Below are 25,328 nucleotides of genomic sequence, written 5' to 3'. Positions count from 1 at the left end.
CATGAACAATTAGTTATGCTAATATTGAAAGAAAATGCTCAGAACGTTGTAGGAAACGTTTTGTAACTTTTAAATAACGTTACAATCACGACACGAAAACGGGACAAAAACGTCGACATATTAAAAACATTTCAAAACAATGTCCTTACAATCTAAATTTACCTAGAATATTGAATATTGAATTTAATGCGAAAACGTACATATGACATACATTACAATGGCACACACTATATATATAAAGGTCCTAGTCCAACTCAAACTTTAAAAAAAGTTATCTACTGAGAGGTTTAAAAAAAAAAAAACGTTTCGTCACATGTTTGCTGTTAAAAAACAGTGGATACAATCCATTGAACGCACTCATTCATTGCTGTCAAAAAATAAACATGATAAGCAAACTGATTAAATATTATTACTGAAACTTAGTGTATTTATAATGTATTTATCATGAAAATCATTAGATGGCGCTATTGGACAGCTTTAAATTGAACAGCAAAAAGTTTACAGTCCCTCTCATAAACATGAGGGCGATTTCATGTCATGCTTCGCGCTCATCTAAATAAAGCTTTGTGATCAGTCTGGCAGTGCGCAGTACATTCCTGGTCAGAGAGGGTAAATGTCCATGTAACAGTGTAACTGCCCTCATCATCGCCCCTCCCAACCGAAGCTCAGGAAAATAGCTCAACCCTCCGTCCTTCTGGGAGGAAAACATGATGAACTGTGAGGATGCACAGCACGTCTTTTTGACACACGCGTGAGAAGTGTTTAGGATGCTACCGTAACTCCACACGCATCCAGGGAGCAGCAGCAGCATCCCTCCTCCGGTCCGGATCTGCTGTCATCGCAGCGCGGATGGTGGGAAAAGACCCTCCCAGAGGAAAACAGACGAAAGAAAGATGAAATGTTTCTCCCGGTACCTGCCTTACCTCTTCCGACCTCCGAACACCCTGCTCTCCTCGAGCTGTCACACGGAAGGTAAGAGCCGAGCCGCACAGACAGTTGGACATTGATTTTGCTTGGTCACAGCGTGCTGAAGGGATGCTGCGTAATGACAACTTTCTGTCTGGAAGTGAAAGAGATGATTGTCATAAGCATAGCTTATTTTACAACTCCATGGGGTAGTATGTGATCAACACTGTGTGGAATTTTTTGTTTTATTAATTGAAAACAATAATAATTGGCCTAAAATTATATATATATATATATATATATATTTTTTTTTTTTTCAGGTACATTTAAATTTATGTACAAAATGTGCCCCTGGACAACAAAACATCATAGGGGTCCATTTTTTAAACTGAGATTTATACTATTTATACTTTATATCATCTGAAAGCTGAATAAATTATGTATGGTTAGAATAGGATTATATTCGGCCAACATACAATTATTTGAAAATCTTGAGTGGTGCGAAAAATCAAAATACTGAGAACATCACTTTTAAAGTTGTCTAAATTAAGTTCTTAGCAATGCATATTAATCAAAAAAATATTTTTGATATATTTTACAGTAGGAAATTTACAAAATATCTTCATGACACATGATCTTTACTTAATATTTTAATGTTCCCTTCCGGAGGGAACTCTACACTGCGTCCTGGTTTCAGGACACTTTGGGAACTGCCTTCAGCGTTACCGGCTCTTATAGAACAACGACAATGAACTTGACATTTGCCGGCGCCAACCTATGACGTCATTAACAAGGCACCTACCAGTATAAAAGGGGCGCATGTGAATACATCAACCATCTTTTTGTCTTCAGACTACCGTGTTCTAAGCGTGAGTAAGAATGACGACTCCCGGAGTTAAGCTATTCAGGAAGTGTGTGCATCCATGTCAGAGAAGTCTGACACCGGATGATGCACACAGCCTTTGTGTAATGTGTTTGGGTGAAGAGCACGCGCGCTCTGTTCTTGAGGGAACGGAGTGCGTTCACTGTGAGAGCTTCTCTCTTAAGAAGCTTCGCTCTCGTTTGTCCCTTTTCTCGAGGGAATTGGGACATTCATCTGTCCCACGCGGCTTGGGTCCCGCGGCAGCCGAGGCTGCCCGGCGATTGAGATTGTGGGGTTTGCAGGTGGAGCTCGCTGACGAGTTCAAGAGAGGGGTTTGTCTCTCACGCTCGCCAGCGGCTGACGAGAGCACGCTGCTGGATGAGGATGTACTATCTCTTACATCCTCCGATCCAGCGGCGAGTGCTCTTTTGGCTACAAGCCAGGGCGAGCAGGAAGTGGCTGATATGGACGAAGAGGAATCTTCTGAGTTCCTTTAGCCTGCCTGCCCCGCGTATGAGGAGTTGATGGCCGTCATGGAGCGTGCCGCTGTGTGATTAGATCTGCAGTGGAGGTGCACGCAGGAAGAGGTCGCTCATGGTAGGTTAGATGAGCGATATCTTCCTGGCCATAACAGGCCACCTCCTACGAGCCTCCCATTCCTTTCCGATCTACATAATGAGGTTGAAAAGGCATGGGATAAGCCATACTCAGCCCGCTTTCAAAGACATCAACATGTGAACTATGCTGATGTCGAGGGAATGCGTGAGCATGGGTATGTGTCGATGCCCCCCGTGGAAGATAGCTAGCTATCTTTCAGCGAGGGTAACATCGACGCTTAAGGCTCCGACCCTGCCGTCCAAACCGTTGAAAGAGACGTCACGGTTGAATGGCAGGGCGTACGCGGCTGTGGGTCAGGCTGGTGCCGCTCTGCACACGGTGGCAGTGATGCAGGCGTACCAGGCTGATCTACTAAAAGATCAGGACCGGGGTCTGGGGCTTTCCCCTGACGAGGTGACTGAGCTGCGCCGCACCACTGATCTGTCTCTGAGGGCCACCAAGCAGACTGCGACCGCGGTTGGCCGGGCCATGGCGGCCACAGAGAGACATCTGTGGGTGAACCTGGCGGACATCGGGGAGAAAGAGAAGCTCTTTCTCCTCGATGCGCCGGTTTCGCCTTCCGAATTGTTCGGCACATCCGTTGAGACGATGGTCGATAAATTCAGGGAGGCGAAGGCGCGCTCAACGGCATTTAGATCTTTCATCCCTCGCCAGTCCGCGCTCCCACCCAAACGCAGGGGAAAGCCTGGCACGCCCTGGTCTGAGGGCCAGAGGCAGGGCCAGGCGGCTAGTGTGGCCACTCGAGGCCCTCCTCCGAGTAGGAGTAGGTCTCAGAGGAGACGTGACGTGCGGCGTTGGAGAGGGGATCTTAGGGAAACGATCCAGCGCAGGTGCAGCGGCAGGCCTGGAGCGGGTACCTAGGGTCTCCTCTCCCTTTCCCCTCACGTTCGTTCGGCCGCCTGCCTTTTCCCCCTCCTAAGACTCTGGGGCTGGGCCAATGATAAGATTGATAAGCTCAATCTGATGGCCCGGTACACGAACTGACATATATGGGTGTGTATATATGTATATGTTTGTATGTTTGTTTGTCTACCAGCTCCGCTTGGGTGAGACTTAGTAATGGGCTCCATAACTGAGCCCTACTGTCCCTAAGTGATGAGTGTAGCCAGGTCTCCCCTCGTTTGTGAGATAGTGTTTGAGACCTCCACTTGTATAACTCCTGTAGGAGTTAAGCGTTGTTAGGCTTCCTCTCTTTTTGGAGAGTTATTCTTTGAAGCCTCCGCTGTTTAGAGCTTGGTTTAGGCACTTGTATACCTACATATGCATGTTTACACACCTACTGGGTGTGGCAGACTCCCCGTCCTGGGGTAGAGTCTGCACAGAGACTCCGCTCTTTAAATTAAGTGTAAAACCGCTAGGGTCGGGTTGAGATATCAACCCCTTTCTAAAGAACAGAATGTAAGCAACCTAGGGTTGAGTGTTGTAGGCTGCCTCTCATTTGAGTCAGTGCATTGAAGCCCACGCTCCCCAGGGCTCTCATTCGAATGTTAGATAAGGAAATTTTGGTAAAACCCCCCTGTGAGTAGTTTTTATTCAGGCCTCCTCTCACTGAGAGTTGTGCTGTTGAGACTTCCACTCCTTTAGAGGTTCACGTTTAGGCCGATTTCTCACAGTTCCATCTTGGGCAGTTCTAGTAGCTTGTAGGCTCCTTTGAGCCTCACTATTTATACTAGACGTATTTCTCACAGTGAGATTCGTCTAGCTGCAGCCTTCGCTCTGTAGAGCTCCACTCAGGTAGTTTATGTAGGCTGTGTAGCTTTACTAACTGCCTCTAGTGTTGAAGCCTTACATGTGAGTGTCGTCAGGCCTCCTCTCATTTTAGAGAGTCTTTCTGCTGAAGCCTCCATTCTTAAGTGCTGCTGTTAGGTCCCCTCTCGCCTATGGCGTTTTGCTGTGGACCTTTGCTCTCACATGTCTTCCTTACAGTCTAGACTGAGAGCTGTTAGACCTTTTTCTCATTTGAGAAATCATCTAACTGCAGCCTTTGCTCTTGGGAGCTCCACTTAAGTAGTTCATGTTGGCTCTGTGAGCTTTACCAACTGCTTCTAGTGTTGAGCGTGGCTAAATATCCACTCCTGAGAGCTCTTTCCCTAAGGATTGAGCGTTGTCAGGCCGCCTCTCGTTTAGAGAGTCTTTTTGCTGAAGCCTCCGCTCTCCTTAAGCTCCGCTTCTAGTACATAGGTCTACTGTGAGCCTTGCTACCGTTATGAGACATTGTATGGTGGCCCTCGCTGAGCTTTGGGCCCCTTCTCATTTTCTGAGTTGGTCATAAAGCCTTGGTTTTTCCCAACTTTTGTCTCGGTAGCATAGTGTTTCAGGTCTCCTCTCGTTCCGAGAGTCGTTGTTTTGAGACCTTCACTGTCTAGAGCTCATTTTTAGACCCATTCTCACAGCTGGTAGGCCCTGTTGAGCCTCGCTAACTATCCTTGGTACTGTGCTAAGAGCCCCTCTGCCAAGGCTGAGTGTTGTTAGGCTTTTCTCTCTTTAGAGATTCATTTTCTTGAAGCCTCCACTCTACAGAGTCCTATATGTAGACTCTTAGGTGAGTTTGGTACTTCCTAAGCATTGAGTGTAGCCAGGTCTCCCCTCAGTGAGGGTTATCATCTTGAGACCTCCACTCTTGAGCTTCTCTACAAGTGAATAATAATGCCTCTTGTGAGCAACTGCTACCATCGTAAACATGGTTTCCCACACTAAAAGCCTGGGCACCTCCTCAAATCCACATTAGTGGTGAGTACTCACGTTAAGCTTTGAGCACTCCCTAAAACCCACATGAAGTGGTAAGTGCACACGCAAAGTCTTTGGGCACTTTCTGTAATCCACATGAGTGGTAAAGATTCCCCCCTGAAGGTTGGGTTCTTTTCCAAAATCCTATATGGTATGGGTTACGCAGTATCTCCATTCCCATTCTAGAGTTGGTTCTAAAAACCTCTGTTTTTTTTCCCACTCCATTCTGGTAGCTTGGTGTATCAGGTCTCCTCTCTGTGAGAGTCGTTTGACCGTCACTCTTAGAGCTCACTTATTAGGCCCATTCTCACAGTCATGACAGCTGGTAGGCCCCTTCCTGGCCTCGCTAACTATCCTTGGTGGAGTGCTAATACTACCACTCACCAAGACTGAGTGTTGTCAGGCTTTCTCTCTTCAGAGATTCATTTTGCAGCCTCCACTCTGTAGAGCCCTGCTTTCAGCATGTGAGCTCTCCTGTGAGTCTTGTTACTTCCAAGCGTTGAGTATAGCCAGGTCTCCCCTCACTTAGAGGGTCATCATATTGAGACCTCCACCCTTAAGAGCTTCCCATAGGATGGAGCGTTGTCAGGCTTCCTCTCATTATAGAGAGTCTTCTGTGAAGCCTCCGTTCTCCAGAAGCTCTGCTTCCAGTAATTTCAAAGCGTGAGTGTAGCCAGGTCTCCCCTCACCAAGAGAGTTTATGTTTGAGACCTCCACTCTTACAGAGCTCCGAAGCTCCGCTACCAGGCTTTGCTGAAGCCTGGGATAATGATATGGTGATTCCCTCGCTATGCTCTGGGCACCTCCTCAAATCCACAATAGTGGTGAGTACTCACGTGAAGCTTTGAGCACTCCCTAAAACCCACATGAAGTGGTTAGTGCACACGCAAAGTCCCTGGCACTTTCTGAAATCCACATGAGTGGTAAAGATTCCCCCCTGAAGGTTGGGTTCTTTTCTAAAATCCTATATGGTATGGGTTACGCAGTATCTCCGTTCCCATTCTAGAGTTGGTTCTAAAAACCCCTGGGTTTTTCCAACTCCACTCCAGACAGCATTGTTCATAAGGATCGAGTGTCGCTAGGCGTCCTCTCATCTAGAGAGCCTTTTTTCTGAAGCCTCCATTCTCCTGAGAAACTCCACTTAGGTGGTTCTATTGCTTAGGCTCTGGGAGCCTCATGAATTACCTCCAGTGTCGAGTGTAGTTAGGTCATGGGACCTCCACTCTCAGAGTTTTCCCGCAAGCACAGAGTGTTGCCAGGCTTCCTCTCGTTTAGAGAGTCTTTCTGAAGCCTCCGCTCTTCAGAACCCCGTTTAGTATGAAGACTTAGTGGTAAGCTTCATTACTTTCTGTAGCGGTGAGTGTAGTCAGGTCTCCTCTCGCTTAGAGAATCAGACCTCCACTCTGAGGAGTTCCGTGCTTGGGTAGCCGAGCTAGCTATGACAGACGAAGCTCTGAGCAGACCTAGCAGGTCAGGCTCAGGCTCTTGCCCAAGCGATTCTTGCTGGAAGTAGGGGTGATGTTCCTTCTTGACTCATCATTCAGTCAGTTGATCACTTATCCCTCAGCATGGCAGCGTTAGTATATCGTTCCCAAAGTGTCCTGAAACCAGGACGCAGCGTAGAGTTCCCTCCGGAAGGGAACGTCTCAGGTTACGTATGTAACCCTGGTTCCCTGAGGACAGGGAACGAGACGCTGCGTCTCGTAGCCATGCTTCGAGCCCCACTTACGTCTCCGTCAGACAAAAAGATGGTTGATGTATTCACAAGCGCCCCTTTTATACTGGTAGGCGCCTTGTTAATGACGTCATAGGCTGGTGCCGGCCAATGTCAAGTTCATTGTCGTTGTTCTATAAGAGCTTCAGAGCCGGTAACGCTGAAGGCAGTTCCCAAAGTGTCCTGAAACCAGGACGCAGCGTCTCGTTCCCTGTCCTCAGGGAACCAGGGTTACATACGTAACCTGAGACGATTTTTGGCATAAAAATTGATAATTTTGACCCATACAATGTATTTTGGCTTCTGTGGTCCAGGGTCACATAGTTTCAGACTCTTGGACTAAAATATATCAAAACTTAATTTTTGATTAGTAATATGCATTGCTAAGAATTTCATTTGGACAACTTTAAGGCGATTTTCTCAATATTGAGATTTTTTTTAACTCTCAGATTCCAGATTTTCAAATAGTTGAATCTAAGATTTATTCTTTCAGAGAGCAGAGGAACACATTTTAAGATAAATACAATTATTAAGTATTATTTTATAAGTCCCAATACCTGAGCAAATAAATGACCATGCTGTTCTTCTTACTTAAGGATTCTTTGCTTTTGTGACAGTTTTGTACAACCATAAAAGCAGATTTTATATTGTCTGGTTATGCAACTCTGTGTCATTCTGGCAAATGTGGTAAATTAAAACAGCCTGAGTTCATTTGCATAGAGTCTTATTATCTAGTCCAAGAAACATCCTTGTGAGCACTTGTGTGTATGTGTGAATTTTATGTGCCGGTCAGGCTGCCCTACATCATGTTTACAACACTGTCGAATAGCAGAGCTTGTCGACCATAAAAGTCTGATTTACTTTTGCCCTGTGTTGCTTTTTACCGTTTAAACAGGAAAATATCACTGGCTATTCAAATAATCTTGTATTATTTCTATAGTTACATGTTGTTATTGATCTGCACTGTGTAGGAATGAAAACAGACTCTGAGGCTGCACTTTCTCAGCTTAATACTGTAAATCATTGTTAGATTATTTCTTTGAACACCATTGTCAGATTTAGTACAGCAGAGAGCAAGAAAAACAAAACTGATGCTGTTCAAAAATGATCACCTTCATTGCCCTTATCTGAGAGCAACCTAGTTTCCTGTGAGCAAACAGCCATGTGATGATTTCCCATCCTGATGTGAATATAAAGATGAAAACTGTGAAAGTCTGTGGCACGTTGGCCAGCACGTGTTCATGAGACATAAAGAGTCATTGTGCTTCTTTAAATCCATTTTGCGTCATGTCAAGATCCTATTCCCCTTACCTTCCTGTTTGTTCTTCAGTTTTAATACAATAAAAGGCAAAAAGCCAAAATCAGGACTATAGCAAAGTTCATTCTTTAAAGCACCTGCTGTGTCAAAGTGCACCTCAAACGTTAGCATGTTTCTAGCAGACTAAGCATGAAACTAAGGGGTCAAGGTTTGGCCCGATTAGGATGACAGCATTAGCCAGATGGCATTACTGCAAAGTCTATACACTACATTGTGTATATAATTTCATTCATTCATTTTGTATTTGTTTATTTAACGCATATACTGTATATGGGCCATTCTACAGAATTGGTGCAAACTGCTGTCCGACAACCGAAAAACACATTTAAAAAGCATTTTCAAATCTTAGATGAGTACTAAGATCCTTCTATTATCTATTAAAACCCGCAATAATATTTAAAATATCAGTAAGCTTTATATACAGTCAAGCCTGAAATTATTCATACCCCTGACCAATTCTGACTTAAAGTTACTTTTATTCAACCAGCAAGTTTTTTTTTTTTTTTTTTTTTTGACCGGAAATAAAACAGGCTTCTCTCAGAAGATAATAAGACGATGTACAAGAGGCATTATTGTGGAAAAAACTATCACTCATCTTTTATTTACATTTGAACAAAAAGTGGCATGTCCAAAATTATTCATACCCTTCTCAATAATCAATAAAAAAGCCTTTATTGGCTATTACAGCAATCAAACGCCTCCTATAATTGCTGACCAGCTTTTTGCATGTCTCCACTGGTATTTTTGCCCATTCATCTTTAGCGATGAGCTCCAGCTCTTTCAGGTTGGAGGGTCTCCTTGCCATCACCCTGATCTTTAGCTCCCTCCACAGATTCTCAATTGGATTTAAGTCAGGACTCTGGCTGGGCCACTGCGAAATGTTAATGTTTTTGTCTGCTAACCATTTCTTCACCACTTTTGCTGTGTGTTTTGGGTCATTGTCATGCTGAAATGTCCACTGGTGCCCAAGGCCAAGTTTCTCTGCAGATTGCCTGATGTTGTTGTTGAGAATTTTGATGTATTGCTCCTTTTTCATGGTGCCGTTTACTGTGATTAGGTTCCCTGGTCCACCGGCTGAAAAACACCCCCAAAACATTAGGTTCTCACCACCATGTTTGACAGTGGGGATGGTGTTCTTAGGGTTGAAGGCTTCCCTTTTTACGCCAAATGAAGGCTACATCATTGTGGCCAAACAATTCAATTTTTGTTTCATCTGACCATAAAACAGAAGACCAGAAGTCTTCTTATTTGTCCAGATGAGCATTTCCAAAGGCCAAGTGGGCGTGTGGTGTCCTCCTTGGTCTGCGTCCGTGGAACCCAGTGGAGTGCAGTGTCTGTTGGACTGTCTGCCTTGAGATGTTGCCACCAGCAGAGCCCAGGTTCATCAGAATGGCCTTGGTGGTGATCCTTGGATTCTTTTTTACCTCTCTCACTATCCTCCTGGCCAGCACAGGTGTCACTTTTGGCTTCTGACCACGTCCTCTGAGATTTTTCACAGTGCGTAACGTCTTGTATTTTTTAATAATACTTTGCACTGTAGCCACTGGATCTTCAAAACATTTAGATATGGACTACAGCTTGGACTATTTGGAATGGTATAGAACTTTGGATTTTCCCGTAGACTGTGACAATTTGAAAGGGTATGAATAATTTTGGACATGCCACTTTTTGTTTAAATGTAAATAAAAGCAGAGAAATATTTTTTTTATAATTTTTGGGAGCATATACAGTATATATTATTGTATATCATTGATTATAATATCATTTTCCATTCATTAATTCATCTTCAGAACACAAATTAAGATATTTTTAATGAAATCCGAGAGCTTTCTGGCCCTGCAAAGACAGTAACACAACTATCAGATTCTAAGCCTCAGAAGTCGGTGCCTTGTTTACAAGCAGAGGAATGCACAAACATGCATCAGAAGAGAAGAAATTGTTGAATAAAGTTGTTATTTTGGGGATTTTTGCGCACAAAAAGTATTTTCATAGCTTCATAACATTGTGCTTTCATGAAAATAGTTGCATAGACTATTTTATTGATGTCCTTACTACCTTTCTGGGCCTTAAACTTGTCAGTTGTGTTGCTGTCTATGCAAAGTAAGAAAGCTCTCGAATTTCATCAAAAATATTTTAATTTGTTTTCCAAAGATGAACGAAGGTCTAATGAAAGTATAGACTTCCTTACATAAAACCAGCTACTTTCGAGTTTTTTTTTTTTTTAGTGTGCAGCTTTAAATATGGCACACTATCATCTCATAAGCGTGATGAAATAAACAAGTCACATTAAAGTGAGTCTTCACAGCGATTGTGCAAGATTTAGCTATCATATGCCTCTGTTTAGAACAATGATAGTCACAAATTTATTGGACAGTTTTAAAGATACAACAGCAGATTAATTATTCATCACTGGCTGGCTTTGTTGGCAGTCGTGCCAGCGAGTCTGTTTTAGAGGAGCCTTGAGCTCCTGGTCAGTTTGAAACAGTTGTAACCTCTTCAATCCAGCATTTCATAACAACAAACGGGGTCACGTTGGCTTCCCGGCCCTGACAGACAATTTGAAAGACACTGTATGCTGACCAGCATCAAAAGCTCAGCTGTTGCCTCCAGCAAGCGTGCAGAAAAACTGATGAGTAAATGAGTGCGAGAGCTTGCGGTTGTGTAACAGAGGTCAGAGGCGATGACTCTTGAGGACATGAGCGTGAAACATGGGTGTTATGGATCTTAAAAATGCTTCATCAGGCTAATGAAGTGCACTTTGGCCTTTCCGAGCAAATAAATTGGGAAGGTTGCGAGCCGAACTAAGGACGGTTGGACTGGCATGGTCTGTCAATGCCCAGGGGTCTGGCTGAGCTTTCAGCGTTCAATATCCGGTCGTTCATTAGTGAAATGACCCCGAAGGCCCCGAAGTGAATTTCCTCAGTGCCGCCGCACAAACTTATTTTGAGGATGCTTGTTTGTGTTTGTCGGACTAATGGGTAATGTAATATCAGGGTGTTGGCCTAGAGGCCAGGTAGCAGATCGTTTATTTCAGTATGAAATGGGGCTTGAACTAGAACCGCTGTTACAGCACCTAGCAAACGGGGGCAGAAACCCGAGTGTGTGGCGACTGATAAATTGTTTTTTCCGAAACCCCATTGACTTGAGGAGGAAGCTTAGTCAATGCATGCTTTCCGATGGGTTATTCATGAATGTGTGTGTGTGATGTCTGGACGATCGATAAAGATTGTGATGGATTAACTTTTAAACACGGATGAATTCCACTTTTTTGCTTGTGTCAGGGAAAAACAAGTAGCGGCTTGTCAACATATGTTTCTGCGCACATGCACTTCAGTGAAGCCTCGCTGTTAATAGGAATTATACAACATGAGAGCATGTGTGGCCTGAGCTATAAAGCAGATATCATGATATGAGAGGAAGAGTTGTGAGAGGTTAAGTGGGGGAGGAAATACACCCGAATGAAATAGCAGACTGTAGACACATTACACAGAGAGAGCAGGTCGATCTTTCAAAGTGCTCGCATAACCTCTTAACTAAACAGATTGTAAGACTGTAAGATTATAAGCGAGACAGAGTGTGTGTAATGTTATTGCTCAGAGGATGCTCTTTTATCACTGAAGAGACTGAAGTTATGTTGCAACTTTGTTTCAAATAGAGATCATGATTCTAGGAAACCCGATTCCAAACAATTAGGATAAATAAAGTCAGAATTGTGAGATAAAAACTCGCGATTCTGACTTTTTTCCTCGCAAATGCGAGTTTGTATCTTGCAATTCTTACCTTTTTTTTACAATTGCAAGTTTATATCTCGCAATTCAGATTTTTTACACAGAATTGTGAGATTTAAACTCACAGTTGTTATCAAGTCAGAATTCTGACTTTTTTCCGAGAATTGCATGATATAAACAATTGTGAGAAATAAAGTCAGAATTGCAAGATAAAAACTCGCAATTCAGACTTTTTTTTACACAAAACGGACTTTTTTTTGTGAAATATAAACCGTCAATTGTGAGTTATAAAGTCCAATTTTTAGTGAAAAACTATGTTGTCAGAATTGCAAGTTTATATCTCACAATTCAGACTTTATAACTCGCAATTGTGAGTTTATATCTCACAATTCTGAAAAAAGTCAGAATTGCGAGATGTAAACTCACAATTTCGATAAAAAAAGTCAAAATTGTGTAATAAAAATTACTTTTTTTAAGTGGCGGAAACGGCTTCCATATGATTCTCCCACCATTCTGAACTAAGCAAAATAATAACATGTAAATTACTAGAGGCTGTGACAAAATATTAATCGCTGCAGTCTATTCAAAAACGTTTAATTAATTTGAATGAATTATTTAAAAAATTTTGAAGAAATGATTTAGTGACTCTCATGAATACTTCACTTGTTTCAATACTAATGAATCAGCATTTTTGAACGAATCTCTTGAATGAATGATTCAATGACAAATACCTTTTTTAATAGTCATTTGTCAACACCTAGTGGCGAAACAGTAGCTGCGTTTCCATTACAGATTTGCGCAAAACATTTGCGATGTTTTATAAATGTGGATCAAAAAACTTGTGAAATGACGCCATTTCCATTAACCGATGTTATGCGACTAAACGTAATTTTTTTCTCACACGATAAGTCATGGCGATAGATGTTGGTAGGTTTCCGTATGTTGCAGCCACCGCACTAGCCATTCATTTTAATTGTAGGAGACGTAGGCAACTCTCTTTACAGAAGCAGCGTGAAAAGCCGCTTCTGTGATGCTTTAAAAACAGAAACGAGTCTCTTCGCGCCTGGTATAAACACAAGCATTGACTAGAGTGGCCGCGATCAGTTCCACAGACTTGTGCAGTGTAAATAAGTCCAAGCTTTAAAGGCCAGGAAAGCCCCTGATTCAAGCATTGTGTAGTCAATGCTTGTGTTAGTGGCCACATATGAGGTGTTTTTTTTTTTTTTGAGGTTATAGCACATTAAAGAATGTGCAAGGTGTCCTGTAAATGGGAAAAGCCATTTCCATATTCCGTTTTCGAATTGCCTGAAAAACCACCTCAAGCGAGTGTAAAAACTTTTTTGCAATGTATGGGAGTTTACATGTTTTCGCATATTTTTAATTCACAATTTTAATTTGTGCAACTTGAAGGGAAATGGAAATGCAGCTACTGTAATCAACAAACGTTATTTGAAGCGGCAAATACTTTTAAAAGATGATTTGCTGTATTTTGATCACTACCACAGACATCAGTGTTTATATTACAGTAAAACTATAAATGGTTGAAAAGACTGTTTGTGTAGGTGTTTCATATCTAAACATAACTGCTTATTTTATTTCCATTTTAATTTTAGTGTAAGTTTTAATAATTTTATTATGTGCTTGTTTCTATTTATCTTTAATTTATTTTTATTTTTTAAAGTAATTTTAGTCCTTCAATTGAAACTTATTTTCATCCGATTAGATGCCAAGGCAACATTTTTTAATCCAATATTGATATTTTGTTATATTTCAGCTTCTTTTCAATTAATGAAATTGGATTTTAACAATCTCATTTGGTGACTTTTCTTTCCTATGGGTGTGTGCATGTCCTTGACAGAAATAAGACATGTACCAGGCACCCCAGACAGACCCAGACTCACCCATGGCCTCATGGGAAATGTAGTAAAGTTGAGCTATGACTCTCCTGAGAGGACAGAGTGATCTGTCCAACAGCTGGGGTCCTGTCTGCTTATTTACTCTGTCTAGCTTTTGTTTTTCCAAAATGTGTTTGGACATTTTTAATGCATGAAAGCCTTGTGTTACATAACAGAATATCAAAGAAAATCACATTTATAATAAAAAAAAACCTAGCACAAGCACACTTCCCAAGCAAAATATTTCCCACAAAGGTTTGTAATAGGTTTCAACAGTATAAAGCCTGTAAAAACTGTATAAGTGATCCAAAATCCCAAGGCCTCTAAATTATCAATATGAAACTTGATTTCCTTCTGTCGTTTGATTAATAAAAGTTCATTTTTAAACGTTTTCTGAAGGACCGTGTGAAACTAAGTAATGCTTGATGAAAATTCAGTGTAACATCACAGGAATAAATTACATTTTGAAGTATATTAAAATATAAAATCGATATTTTAAATTGCAATAACATTTTGGAATATTACTGTTTTTTCTGTATTTTTGATCAAATAAATGCACCCTCGATGAGCATAAGAAACTTTTGAACGGCAGTGTACTATTTAAAAAAATAAAAAAGACAAAACAACACTTTTTGATTGCCAGATTTTCAATGTGCTCACTAAATATTGGACCAGTTGGTTAAAAATGACATTCAGACTTTTTTAAGAGTGGCCTACATGCTCAAATATGTTTGGCACCAGTGTAAACGAAACTCTCTCAGAGTAGGCCGTGGTTCATCAGCTCAAAGCTTTCGGATTCTCAGAGCCAGGTGTTTGTGCATTCACACACATGCTCACACACTTTGCCTTTGTCTAAATCCTGCATCAGTTTCCTTTCTAAAGCAGTGGATGCATTAGTCTTCCGTCCACTCTTTCAGCGAGTGAGACGAGAAACCACAGCAGCACAAATCCTGCTTTGTGTTCTCCAGACTGAGGGCAGGTCAGCTGATTCAGATCTGTGAAGAGACTCCAGGAAGAAAGAAAGAGATGGTGGGAGGGGAGCGAGAGAAAGAGACACTCCTCAATGCATTTTACCTATATTTATGCTCGGCTCGCAGACGTTTTCAGGACTGGAGCTTTGCAGTGTTCTCAGATAAGGAGCTCTATTGTCTTGGCTATATTCTGCACATCCAGGAAACACTGAGCAGAAGGGAAGTGGAGCTTTAAAAAGAAACCTGCTGGATCAATTACCTTTTTTCCTTCTGGCACATGACTAAGCAAGGAGAGACAGACAAGGGCCAAATGAGTCAGCACTGTTTCTATATATTTCCTCCTCACATGTTCTGCTATGCTGTGTTGTCGTGCACATTTTTACCTGTCCTTCCTTTCAAAGGGAAGGCAGTGGCATAGACGCCAGGATTTGTTTGAATTATTGATGTAACATACTGTAGGTGAGCGTACGTGCAAGTTGTGTTATTGCATAATGCTGTGTCTGTTCATGCGGGCATACTTGACTAAGTAGGCCAGGAAGATCCATTAGTATGCTATGCAAATAAACATACTTCCTCACTGCCCTCCCGCGCTCCTTAAAATTATTTATACCCAGGATGGCCGTACCAAGTATGCTTTTCTTCACGTTTAATGAAAGTTCTCGGATAGACGCCAGGCTCGTTGTGGCTGATGAATCACGAGCGGCGTGCAGTTTGGAGAAAACAGCGATACCAAACTCCCACACCATTGGAAGTGACAGACTTTAAGGTCATCTCGCTGTACCACCGATCAAACACAGGAAATCTGTCGTACAAGACCCTTCAAAAAGGGCCATATTCTTGCAGAATTTATATATACGGTTGAGGTCAAAAGTTTACATACACCTTGCAGAAATGTTAATTGTTTGACCAAAATAAGAGGGATCATTCAAAATGCATGTTATTTTTTATTTAGTACTGACCTGAATAAGTCATTTCTATGGAAGCCCGTTTCCACCACTGAATAAAAAAATAAAAAAGGTCATTTTTTTTCTCAAAACTGTGAGATAAACTTACAATTGCAAGTTATGAAGTCAGAATTGCAAGATATAAACTCACAATTCTGACTTTTTTTTTCCGCAATTGCGAGTTTGTATCTCGCAATTTTGACTATTTTTCTCACAATGGATATAAATGCAATGGACATAAAGTCCATTTCTGAGAAGAAAAAAAAACTGATATGTTCACAGAACTGCGAGTTTATATCTCACAATTCTGACTTTTTTCTCACAATTGCAAATTTATATCACACAATTCTGACTTTATTTCTGACTTATGTGATATAAACTCGCAATTGCGAGAAAAAAGTCAATTGTGAGATACAAAGTTGCAATTGCGAGTTATAAAGTCAGAATTGCAAGATGTAAACTTGCAATTCTGCAATTTTTCATCATTATTTCCAATAATGACTGTATGATTTTGAGATCACCGTCTTTTCACACTGAGGACAACTGAGGGACTCATATGCAACTATTACAGAAGGTTCAAACCCTCACTGATGCTTCTGAAGGAAACAATGCATTAAGAGGGTAAATGTAACTTATTTAGTCTTCTGGGAAACATGTAGCTTCTGTAGCTGCTTCTGAAGGGCAGTACCAAATGAAAAAAAATATGATATTTAGGCAAAATAAGAAAAATGTACACATTCTGTTCAAAAGTTTTCACCCCCGGCTCTTAATGCATCGTGTTTCCTTCTGGAGCATCAGTGAACATTTGAACCTTTTGTAATAGTTGCATATGAGTCCCTCAGTTGTCCTCAGTGTGATAAAATGGATCTCAACGTCATACAGTCATTGTTGGAAAGGGTTTAAATACAAAAAAAAGTTGAAAAACCAAAGAATTTGTGGAACCTAAAGGATTTTTCTGAAGAACAGCGAGCAGTGTAACTGTTCAGGACAAACAAAGGGACTCATGAACAACTATCACTAAGACAAAAAACAGCTGTGGATCATTCAGGTAACAACACAGTATTAAGAATCAAGTATACGTAAACTTTTGAACAGGGTTATTTTTATAAATTCAACTATTATTCTTTCTTGTGTCTTTTATGTGAAATATCTTATTCAGGTCAGTACTAAATAAAAAATAACATGCATTTTGTATGATTCCTCTTATTTTGGTCAAATAATTAACAATTTGCAGATTCTGCAAGGTGTATGTAAACTTTTGATCTTAACTGTATAACTGGTTAACATCTTTTCGCAAAAGGTAGTCATATGTTAATGTAAACGTGATGATTTCACAACCATGGCTTTTATTTTTGAATGACCCCATTTTTGCAGCTTAGTTTCCAAATGTTCTGTGCGGCCTGGGGATTAGCTTTACATTAGTACATCAAATGGGTTCATTTAAAAAAAAAAAAGCAAGAAAAATCCTGCTTTCTATTAAATATCCACAGTTTCTGGTCAATCAGAACTAAGGACTACATTCATAGCTCAAGCTTGTTCAAACCAGATGCAGAAAGGTGACATATATCAGCACATGTTGCACGTTTGAAGCGTGGAGCTGATCAGACACCTGCTTTTTCATGTCCAATTCATTTGACTAATTGAGCAATGCGACGCAAAAACCTCCATCGGCTCTTTTTATCTAACACGTTTTATGCTAATGACCTTTGGACTGGAGGGCTCAGAATAGATCTAACAGGGCCTTGATGAGAGACCCTCCTCCTCTCTTTCTATCTCTGTGTTAGTGGTGTATGAGTCATAGCCTGGCTGCTGGGGCTAACACACACCAGCACACGAGGGACACAAACACAGCCATGCAGAAACAAATGATTGACAGACGCATGCAGACAGTCCTCAGAGGAGGTTTGGTTTCGCTTTTGGCTTTCTAAACAGAAAAACCACAAACACAAATCTGTCAACAATAAGTCATACAATTTAAATTGGACATAGCATGGATTTATAGACATGCTGTGATGTTCACAAAGTCCATCCAGAACATTGAACCACCTTTTTCTTTAATGCAGAAGTAAGCCTATGGGTGAAACTTTCAGTTCATTATCCATTATAGGGAAATAACGAGAAGAATAACAACGTGCAGTAAACGGTAAAACTGTTTGCACTACAAACCAGTGTGCTTATAATTAAGATAATACATTAAAATAACATGGTAAGACACACCAATTTACAATATCAACAGGGTGAAGATATCACACCAGTGAGGATATTGGCATACAGCCACCCACATTTACACATCAACATCTATTCATTGTTAGGCAAATCGTCCGCCTGCCAATAAATGCTGTTTATTTAAACCAGGAGCCCAACTCCTGTTGCAGAAAACATCCTTCCTTCTCCACCTTTCACTGACTTCTTTACACACTTGGGCTTCAGTCTTGCCTCAGTTTGGCGCCTAACAAGATGTTTCCCATCAGACCCAAATAAATTAAACTTGCTCTCATCACTAAAGTGAACTTTGGACCAGTTCTCTTCTCTTCACACAACATGTTCTTCAGCAAAGATGAGCTTAGTCTTTTGATTCTTTTTGCTGCTGAGATCCTGTCCTGGGACAGATCCTTACCCTGTTCAGCACTGAAGTGGCAAGCAATTCCAGCTGCAGTGTGTTGAACCGAGTTTTTACCTCTGCATTATCCTGTCTTCTCGTGCATTTGTCTTACATGGATGACCAGCCTTTTTGGGGGACTTGAATGAATTAGTGTCATTGTAAATCTGCAATGTTGGAGAAATCACAGATTTGGAATGACCAACTTCTCTTGCAATGGCTGAAAGGTTTGTCCCTTTGGCCTTCATCAGATCAACCTCCTGTCGCAGGGATTTAGTCACCTTAGAAAGGCCCAACATCTCAGAGAAAATTGGAAGAAATGGTGGCAGTAAAAAGGGTTTGTAATATAATGTAGGAAATTAGCACCAATAATGTGGAGGTATCTGTAAGTGTGTAACAATCGGCCCTATTGGTCGAATTACATGGGTTTAAAATGGGGTCAGATTATACTGTGAGAGATTAATAAGTGTTTTAAAAAGATAAGACAATGACAAAAGTAAAGTGAATAAATAAATGTATTTACAATATTCACAAGGAACTAAAACAACACAGTAAAACCAGAATAACTTAGGCTGTTAAAAGCAGATTGTCCATTCAAATCATACCCTAAAACAGTCCTTAAGAATCCTAGTTGGTTGAAAGCTCCAAGTAAAAAGTGTCCACCGGTGTATATACAATCCAAAGAAGTGTAGTCCAATAGAAGTGATGCTGGAATGGTAAGTCCTTAAAAGAAACTCCACAATCCAGTGTTTGGTCAATGACCCTGATTGTTTGACATGCTGCCTCCTTTATACCGTTTAGTTCCTGATTCCTGTCATGTGACTGATCACATGACAGGCAGACCCAGACTCATTTAAAGACATACACACATTAAAATGGTTAAGAGGAATAAAATGGCTAAGACAACATGTAAAACCATTAAAACTCAAATATATAGATATAAGACCATCTTAATATATATTGAGCGGTATAAAACATGTGTCCTTGTGTGACAGTGTCACAAGTGTTCTCTAATTTTATTAAATACTGCCCTTCTACTCTTAATACGATAACTTCAAATAGGACTAAACAGTGACCTTGAAATTAGGGAAATTGTAGGTTGTTCTCTAATATTGATCTCCACTATATATATGCCATTGAAGCTTATCTTCATTTTAATTTATATATTTTTTTAAACATTTTTTACATTTTTGTACTGAAATGTGAATTACAGTTTCTGCAAAAGTACATTTTTGTCACATTTTGTTTTGTTGCAACATTATGTTAAACTGCTTTAAATTAGTTTTCCCCCACATCGATTTACACTCCATACACCATAATAATGACAAAGCAAAAACCAGATTTGCAAATTTTATAAATGTATTAAAAATAAAACACTGAAATAAGTACATTGCATAAGTATTCATTCATACCCTTAACTCAGTACATAGTTGAAGCACCTTTACAGCCTCAAGTCTTTTTGGGTATGATGTGACAAGCTTTGCACATCTGCATTTGGCAATTATCTGCCATTCTTTGCCTCACCTTTTCACCTCTCAAGCTCTGTCAGCTTGGATGGGGGCTGGCAGACATTTTCTAGAGTCCTAGTTGTTCCAATCGTCTTCCATTATGGATAATGCTTCTGTGAACCTTCAATGCAGCAGATTTTTTTCTGAACTCTTCCCTAGATCATTGCCTTAACACAAGTCTGTCACTGAGCTCTACAGGCAGTTATCTTGAGCTCAGGACTTGGTTTTTGCTCTGATATGCATTTTCAGCTGTTAGACCTTTTCTGAGAGGTGTGTGCCTTTCTAAAACATACTCATTCAAATGATTTTGCCACAGTTTAACTCCACTCGAAGTGTAGTAACATCTAGAAGCAATATGAATTTCGAGTGTCCCAGAAAAGGGTATGAATACTTATGCAACGGGATCTTTTCAGTTTTTTATTTTTAAATAATTTGCACAAATGTTAAAAACCTATTTTTTGCTTTGCCATTATGGAGTAGGGAGTGTAGATTGATGTGGGAAAAAAGTAATTTAAAGTAGTTTAACATAAGGCAGCAACATAACAAAATGTGGAGAGAAAAAATGAAGGGGTGTGATTAATTTCGCAAGGCACTGTAGATAAAAAAAAAGTTATTTAAATGTTTGTTTATATATTATTATTATTATTATTATTATTATTGTTATTATTATTAAATTAATACATTTTAATATAATATACCTGGATATAAATTATAATTTAAAAGTATAATTACTTTTGGTCCATGGCCCTCAATCTTCATATTAAAAGGTTTGCAAACCTCTGTTTGTAAAAGTTGTATTTAAATTGTAATATTCCACAATATTTCTGTTTCTACTGTTTTTTGTACTATATTTACATACTGCCTTGGTGAGCATAAGAGACTTCTTTCAAAAACATAAAAAAAATCATATTTATCCACAACTTTTGAACAGAATAGTACACTACCATGATTTGTAATGTAAAGATGTCTCTTCTGCTTACCAAGCCTGCATTTATTTGATACAAATACAGAAAAAATAATACAATTCTGAAATATTTTCACTATTTAAAATACATGTTTTATATTTGAATATATTTTAAAATGTAATTTATTCCTGGGATTTCAAAGCTGAATTTTTAGCAGCATTACTTCAGTCACATGGTCCTTTAGAAATTATTCTAATATTCTGATTTGATTTTCAGAAAACATTTATTATTATTATTATTATTATTATTATTATTATTATTATATTGAAAACAGCTGAGTATAATTTTTCAAGTTTCTTTGATTAATAGAAGGTTCAGAAGAACAGCATTTATCTGAAACAGAAATCTTTTGTAACATTAAATGTTTTTACAATTACTTTTGATAAATTTAAAGATCCTTGCTAAATAAAAGTAATATTTTTTATAATTTATTTTCCCTCCCAAAAATTATACTGACATTTGAATGATATAGTGTATAATGTTACAAATGCTTTTTATTTCGGATAAATTCTGATCTGTGGATCTTTCTATTCATCAAAGAATCCTGAAAAAATGTAACTGTTTTAAATATTGATAATAATATAAAATATTACTTGAACAGCAAATCAGCATATTACAATGATTTCTGAAGGATCATGTGACACTGAAGACTGGAGTAATGATGATGATAATTCAGCTTTGATCACAGAAATAAATTACATTTTAAAATATATTTACTTAGTTACTTTAAACAGTAAAAATATTTCACAATATTACTGCTTTTGCAATATTTTGGATCAAATAAATGCAGGTTTGGTAAGCAGAAGAGACTTCTTTAATAAAAATTAAAAATCTTACTGTTCAAAAACTTTTGACTGGTAGTGTATACAGTATATTTCTAATCATATACTGTATCAGATTGGACAACATAAAAAAGCATGTCACATCATATTATATATTGTAGTGTATTATGTTTCATATATAGTGGCGTATCATATATCACAGACTATATCATATCTTATACACATTTTGTAGTACATCATATATCATATTATATAAAAAAGTAAATCAATGGCTAAAATAAGGTTGTTTTGCTGGAAGTAACAGTCCTACCACACAACTGCTGATTTCTAACCCAATTTTTTTTAGCTCATTTCCACTGGGTCAGACAATGCTGTTTGTCTATTAATCGATTTCAATGCGTGTCAACAGAGATATACTTGTCTGCGTACTGAGGTCGCTTCTTTCCTTCAGAGATTACATTTGTTCAGAAAATGTCAATGTTTGTGTTTTGATATGGAAATCTGGTTTTGGGAAGTGTTTTACATGCAAGGCTTTTACATGCGTCTGATAATCCCCCCCTTTGACTCACCACTTTGCGTGATTTCCCTTCGGCTAGTGGGATTAGGGACTTGAGGATTGTCTTCGCATGATTGAATGGAATCTCTGGGATCAGGAAGAAATGCACATCTGGGTCATGCACTTCCAGGTCAAAGAGCCTAAAACGTTTACACACACATGTACAGAGATAAAAAGAGACATGATGAATTGAGGCAACTCGGCTCTGGTGGTGACGTTCTGAGTCTTATGCTTATATGATATTCATCTCTGCAAACATTGCTTTGTCTGCCTCAGGGTGCTTGTCACATTCATATTTTGGTGTAGTTATGTTATACAGAAACAGAAACAGGGTAAGCAAAAGAAACAAGGCAGAGGAAACCGGGTAGAGCTTTTTTAAAAAGAGGACTACGCTTGTACTTTTTTATAAGGAATAACATGCATTTTGTATGATCCCTCTTATTTTGGTAAAATGATTTACATTTTGCAGATTCTGCAAGGTGTATGTAAACTTTTGACCTCAACTGTATGTACTTGTCAACATGAACCACAATTTTACTTCCATAAGAAATGGAAGAATGAGAATTGATTTCATCAGAAAAGTAAAAAGTGTGAGTGAGAGTGTTCTTTTTTTACCAGAATGAATCGTGAATGTGAGTTTGCAGAGGATGCAAATGTTGTCCCAGGAATCAGGCCATGTTTATTTGAGCCTCCACCTGCTGGGAACAGAGATAGAGACCAGGACAAGATGAAACAGGATATTGAGGCTTAAAGTCAAGTTCACCCTCCAGAGCATCCCCAAAAGATAACACTTCATTTTCTAATCGATGCTGTAATTGTCATTACAATAACTAGCATTACATTACTGTTCATTCATATTATAACTCAGCTCTCTTTAATGCTTAATTCTGATTGGTCAGTCACAGCATTTAGTGATCAGATACTTGACTATTCTGGGTAACTAAAACCGAGGCAGAGTAAAAAAAGACGTCAAAAACATTACAACAATCCAGCGTTATTATGGGTTATGGACTCTTAATTTGTCCAAAAGCGATGGTTTAAAAAGATAGTACAATCGTGGCCAAAAGTTTTGAGAATGACACAACTATTAGTTTTCACAAAGTTTGCTGCTAAACTGCTTTTAGATCTTTGTTTCAGTTGTTTCTGTGACGTACTGAAATATAATTACAAGCACTTCATACGTTTCAAAGGCTTTTATCGACAATTACATGACATTTATGCAAAGAGTCAGTATTTGCAGTGTTGGCCCTTCTTTTTCAGGACCTCTGCAATTTGACTGGGCATGCTCTCGATCAACTTCTGGGCCAAATCCTGACTGATAGCAACCCATTCTTTCATAATCACTTCTTGGAGTTTGTCAGAATTAGTGGGTTTTTGTTTGTCCACCCACCTCTTGAGGATTGACCACAAGTTCTCAATGGGATTAAGATCTGGGGAGTTTCCAGGCCATGGACCCAAAATTTCAACGTTTTGGTCCCCGAGCCACTTAGTTATCACTTTTGCCTTATGGCACGGTGCTCCATCGTGCTGGAAAATGCATTGTTCTTCACCAAACTGTTGTTGGATTGTTGGAAGAAGTTGCTGTTGGAGGGTGTTTTGGTACCATTCTTTATTCATGGCTGTGTTTTTGGGCAAAATTGTGAGTGAGCCCACTCCCTTGGATGAGAAGCAACCCCACACATGAATGGTCTCAGGATGCTTTACTGTTGGCATGACACAGGACTGATGGTAGCGCTCACCTTTTCTTCTCCGGACAAGCCTTTTTCCAGATGCCCCAAACAATCGGAAAGAGGCTTCATTGAAGAATATGACTTTGCCCCAGTCCTCAGCAGTCCATTTGCAGATCAATCTGTCTCGGATGTTTTTTTTTGGAGAGAAGTGGCTTCTTTGCTGCCCTTCTTGACACCAGGCCATCTTCCAAAAGTCTTGGCCTCACTGTGTGTGCAGATGCACTCACACCTGCCTGCTGCCATTCCTGAGCAAGCTCTGCACTGGTGGCACTCCGATCCCGCAGCTGAATCCTCTTTAGGAGACGATCCTGGCGCTTGCTGGACTTTCTTGGACGCCCTAAAGCCTTCTTAACAATGCAGTGGAAAGTTTTTTTTGGGATTAAGTTAATTTTCATGGCAAAGAAGGACTATGCAATTCATCTGATCACTCTTCATAATATTCTGGAGTATATGCAAATTGCTATTATAAAAACTTAAGCAGCAACTTTTCCAATTTCCAATATTTATGTAATTCTCAAAACTTTTGGCCACCACTGTACACTCAAAAATGAAAATTCTGTCAATTACTCACCCTCATGTCGTTCCAAAGTTGTAAGACCTTCATCTTTAGAACACAAATTAAGATATTTTTGATAAAATCCGAGAGCTTTCTGACCCTGCATAAACAGCAACGCAACTGACACGTTTTAGGCCCAGAAAGGTAGTAATGACATTGTTAAAATCGTCCATGTGACAATAATGGTTCAACCGTAATGTTATAAAGCTATGTAAATATTTTCAAGCACAAAGAAAACAAAAGTAACCAGTTTATTCAACAATATCTTCTCTTCCCTGTCAGTCTTCAACAAGGCCAGTAAGGTCTTACGGGTTTGGAATGACATTAGGGTGAGTAAATAATGACAGAATTTTAATTTTGGGGTGAACTAACCCTATAAAGTTAAATACCTTGACGAGTTTGTTTCTTACAAATACGCAGCTTTTCACTTCACTAGACATAAACTGATCGACTGGAGTCATGTGGATTATTGTGATGTTTTTATCAGCTGTTTGGACTCTCATTCTGACGGCACCCATTCACAGCAAATCCATTTGGTGAGCAAGTGATTAAATACCAAATTTCTCAGAATCTGTTCCAATGAAGAAACATTTTCATTGTGGGGTCAACTATTCTAAGAAAGTAACCTGTGTCAGTTTTAATTTCGTCTTGACTTTAAGAGGCATGTTTCTCTTTGTAGTAGCACGGGTTGTCATAGAGACACCGTAATTCTGCTGGTATTGATCAAAGAGGAACAAAATGCCCTTGCCCCATTAGTGCTTATTTACACAGCTAATGAGCACTTTTCCTCTTTTAACCTCAATAACACACCATATCTCCCCCAGCCTGGGCTTTTGTTCTCAGATTAATACATCCGATATATCTCTTCAACAGCACGAGAGTTATGGGCCACTTCTCGTGTCATGAACTCCGTGAGAGGGCTCTAATTTTAAGGTAATTACCTCTCGCT

At 39.6% G+C, this 25,328-nt stretch overlaps 1 protein-coding gene across 1 annotated transcript in view; it reads left to right on the top strand.

The window, feature by feature from the left end:
• The first annotated feature begins 608 nt into the window (after positions 1–608).
• The window catches only part of ppp2r2ba (protein phosphatase 2, regulatory subunit B, beta a), an 82,258-nt gene continuing 57,538 nt past the window's right edge, over positions 609–25,328 (top strand). The window contains exon 1 of the mRNA XM_073820366.1: positions 609–972. Coding sequence (XP_073676467.1) covers positions 894–972 — 79 coding nt within the window. The 5' untranslated portion in view covers positions 609–893. The remainder of the gene's footprint in view (positions 973–25,328) is intronic.

This window comes from Garra rufa, chromosome 16 (assembly GCF_049309525.1).
Source record: "Garra rufa chromosome 16, GarRuf1.0, whole genome shotgun sequence".
In the NCBI taxonomy this organism is placed as follows: Eukaryota; Metazoa; Chordata; class Actinopteri; order Cypriniformes; family Cyprinidae; genus Garra; species Garra rufa.
The sequence above is the reverse complement of the archived record's forward strand: the minus strand, read 5'-3'. Positions and strand labels throughout refer to the sequence as shown.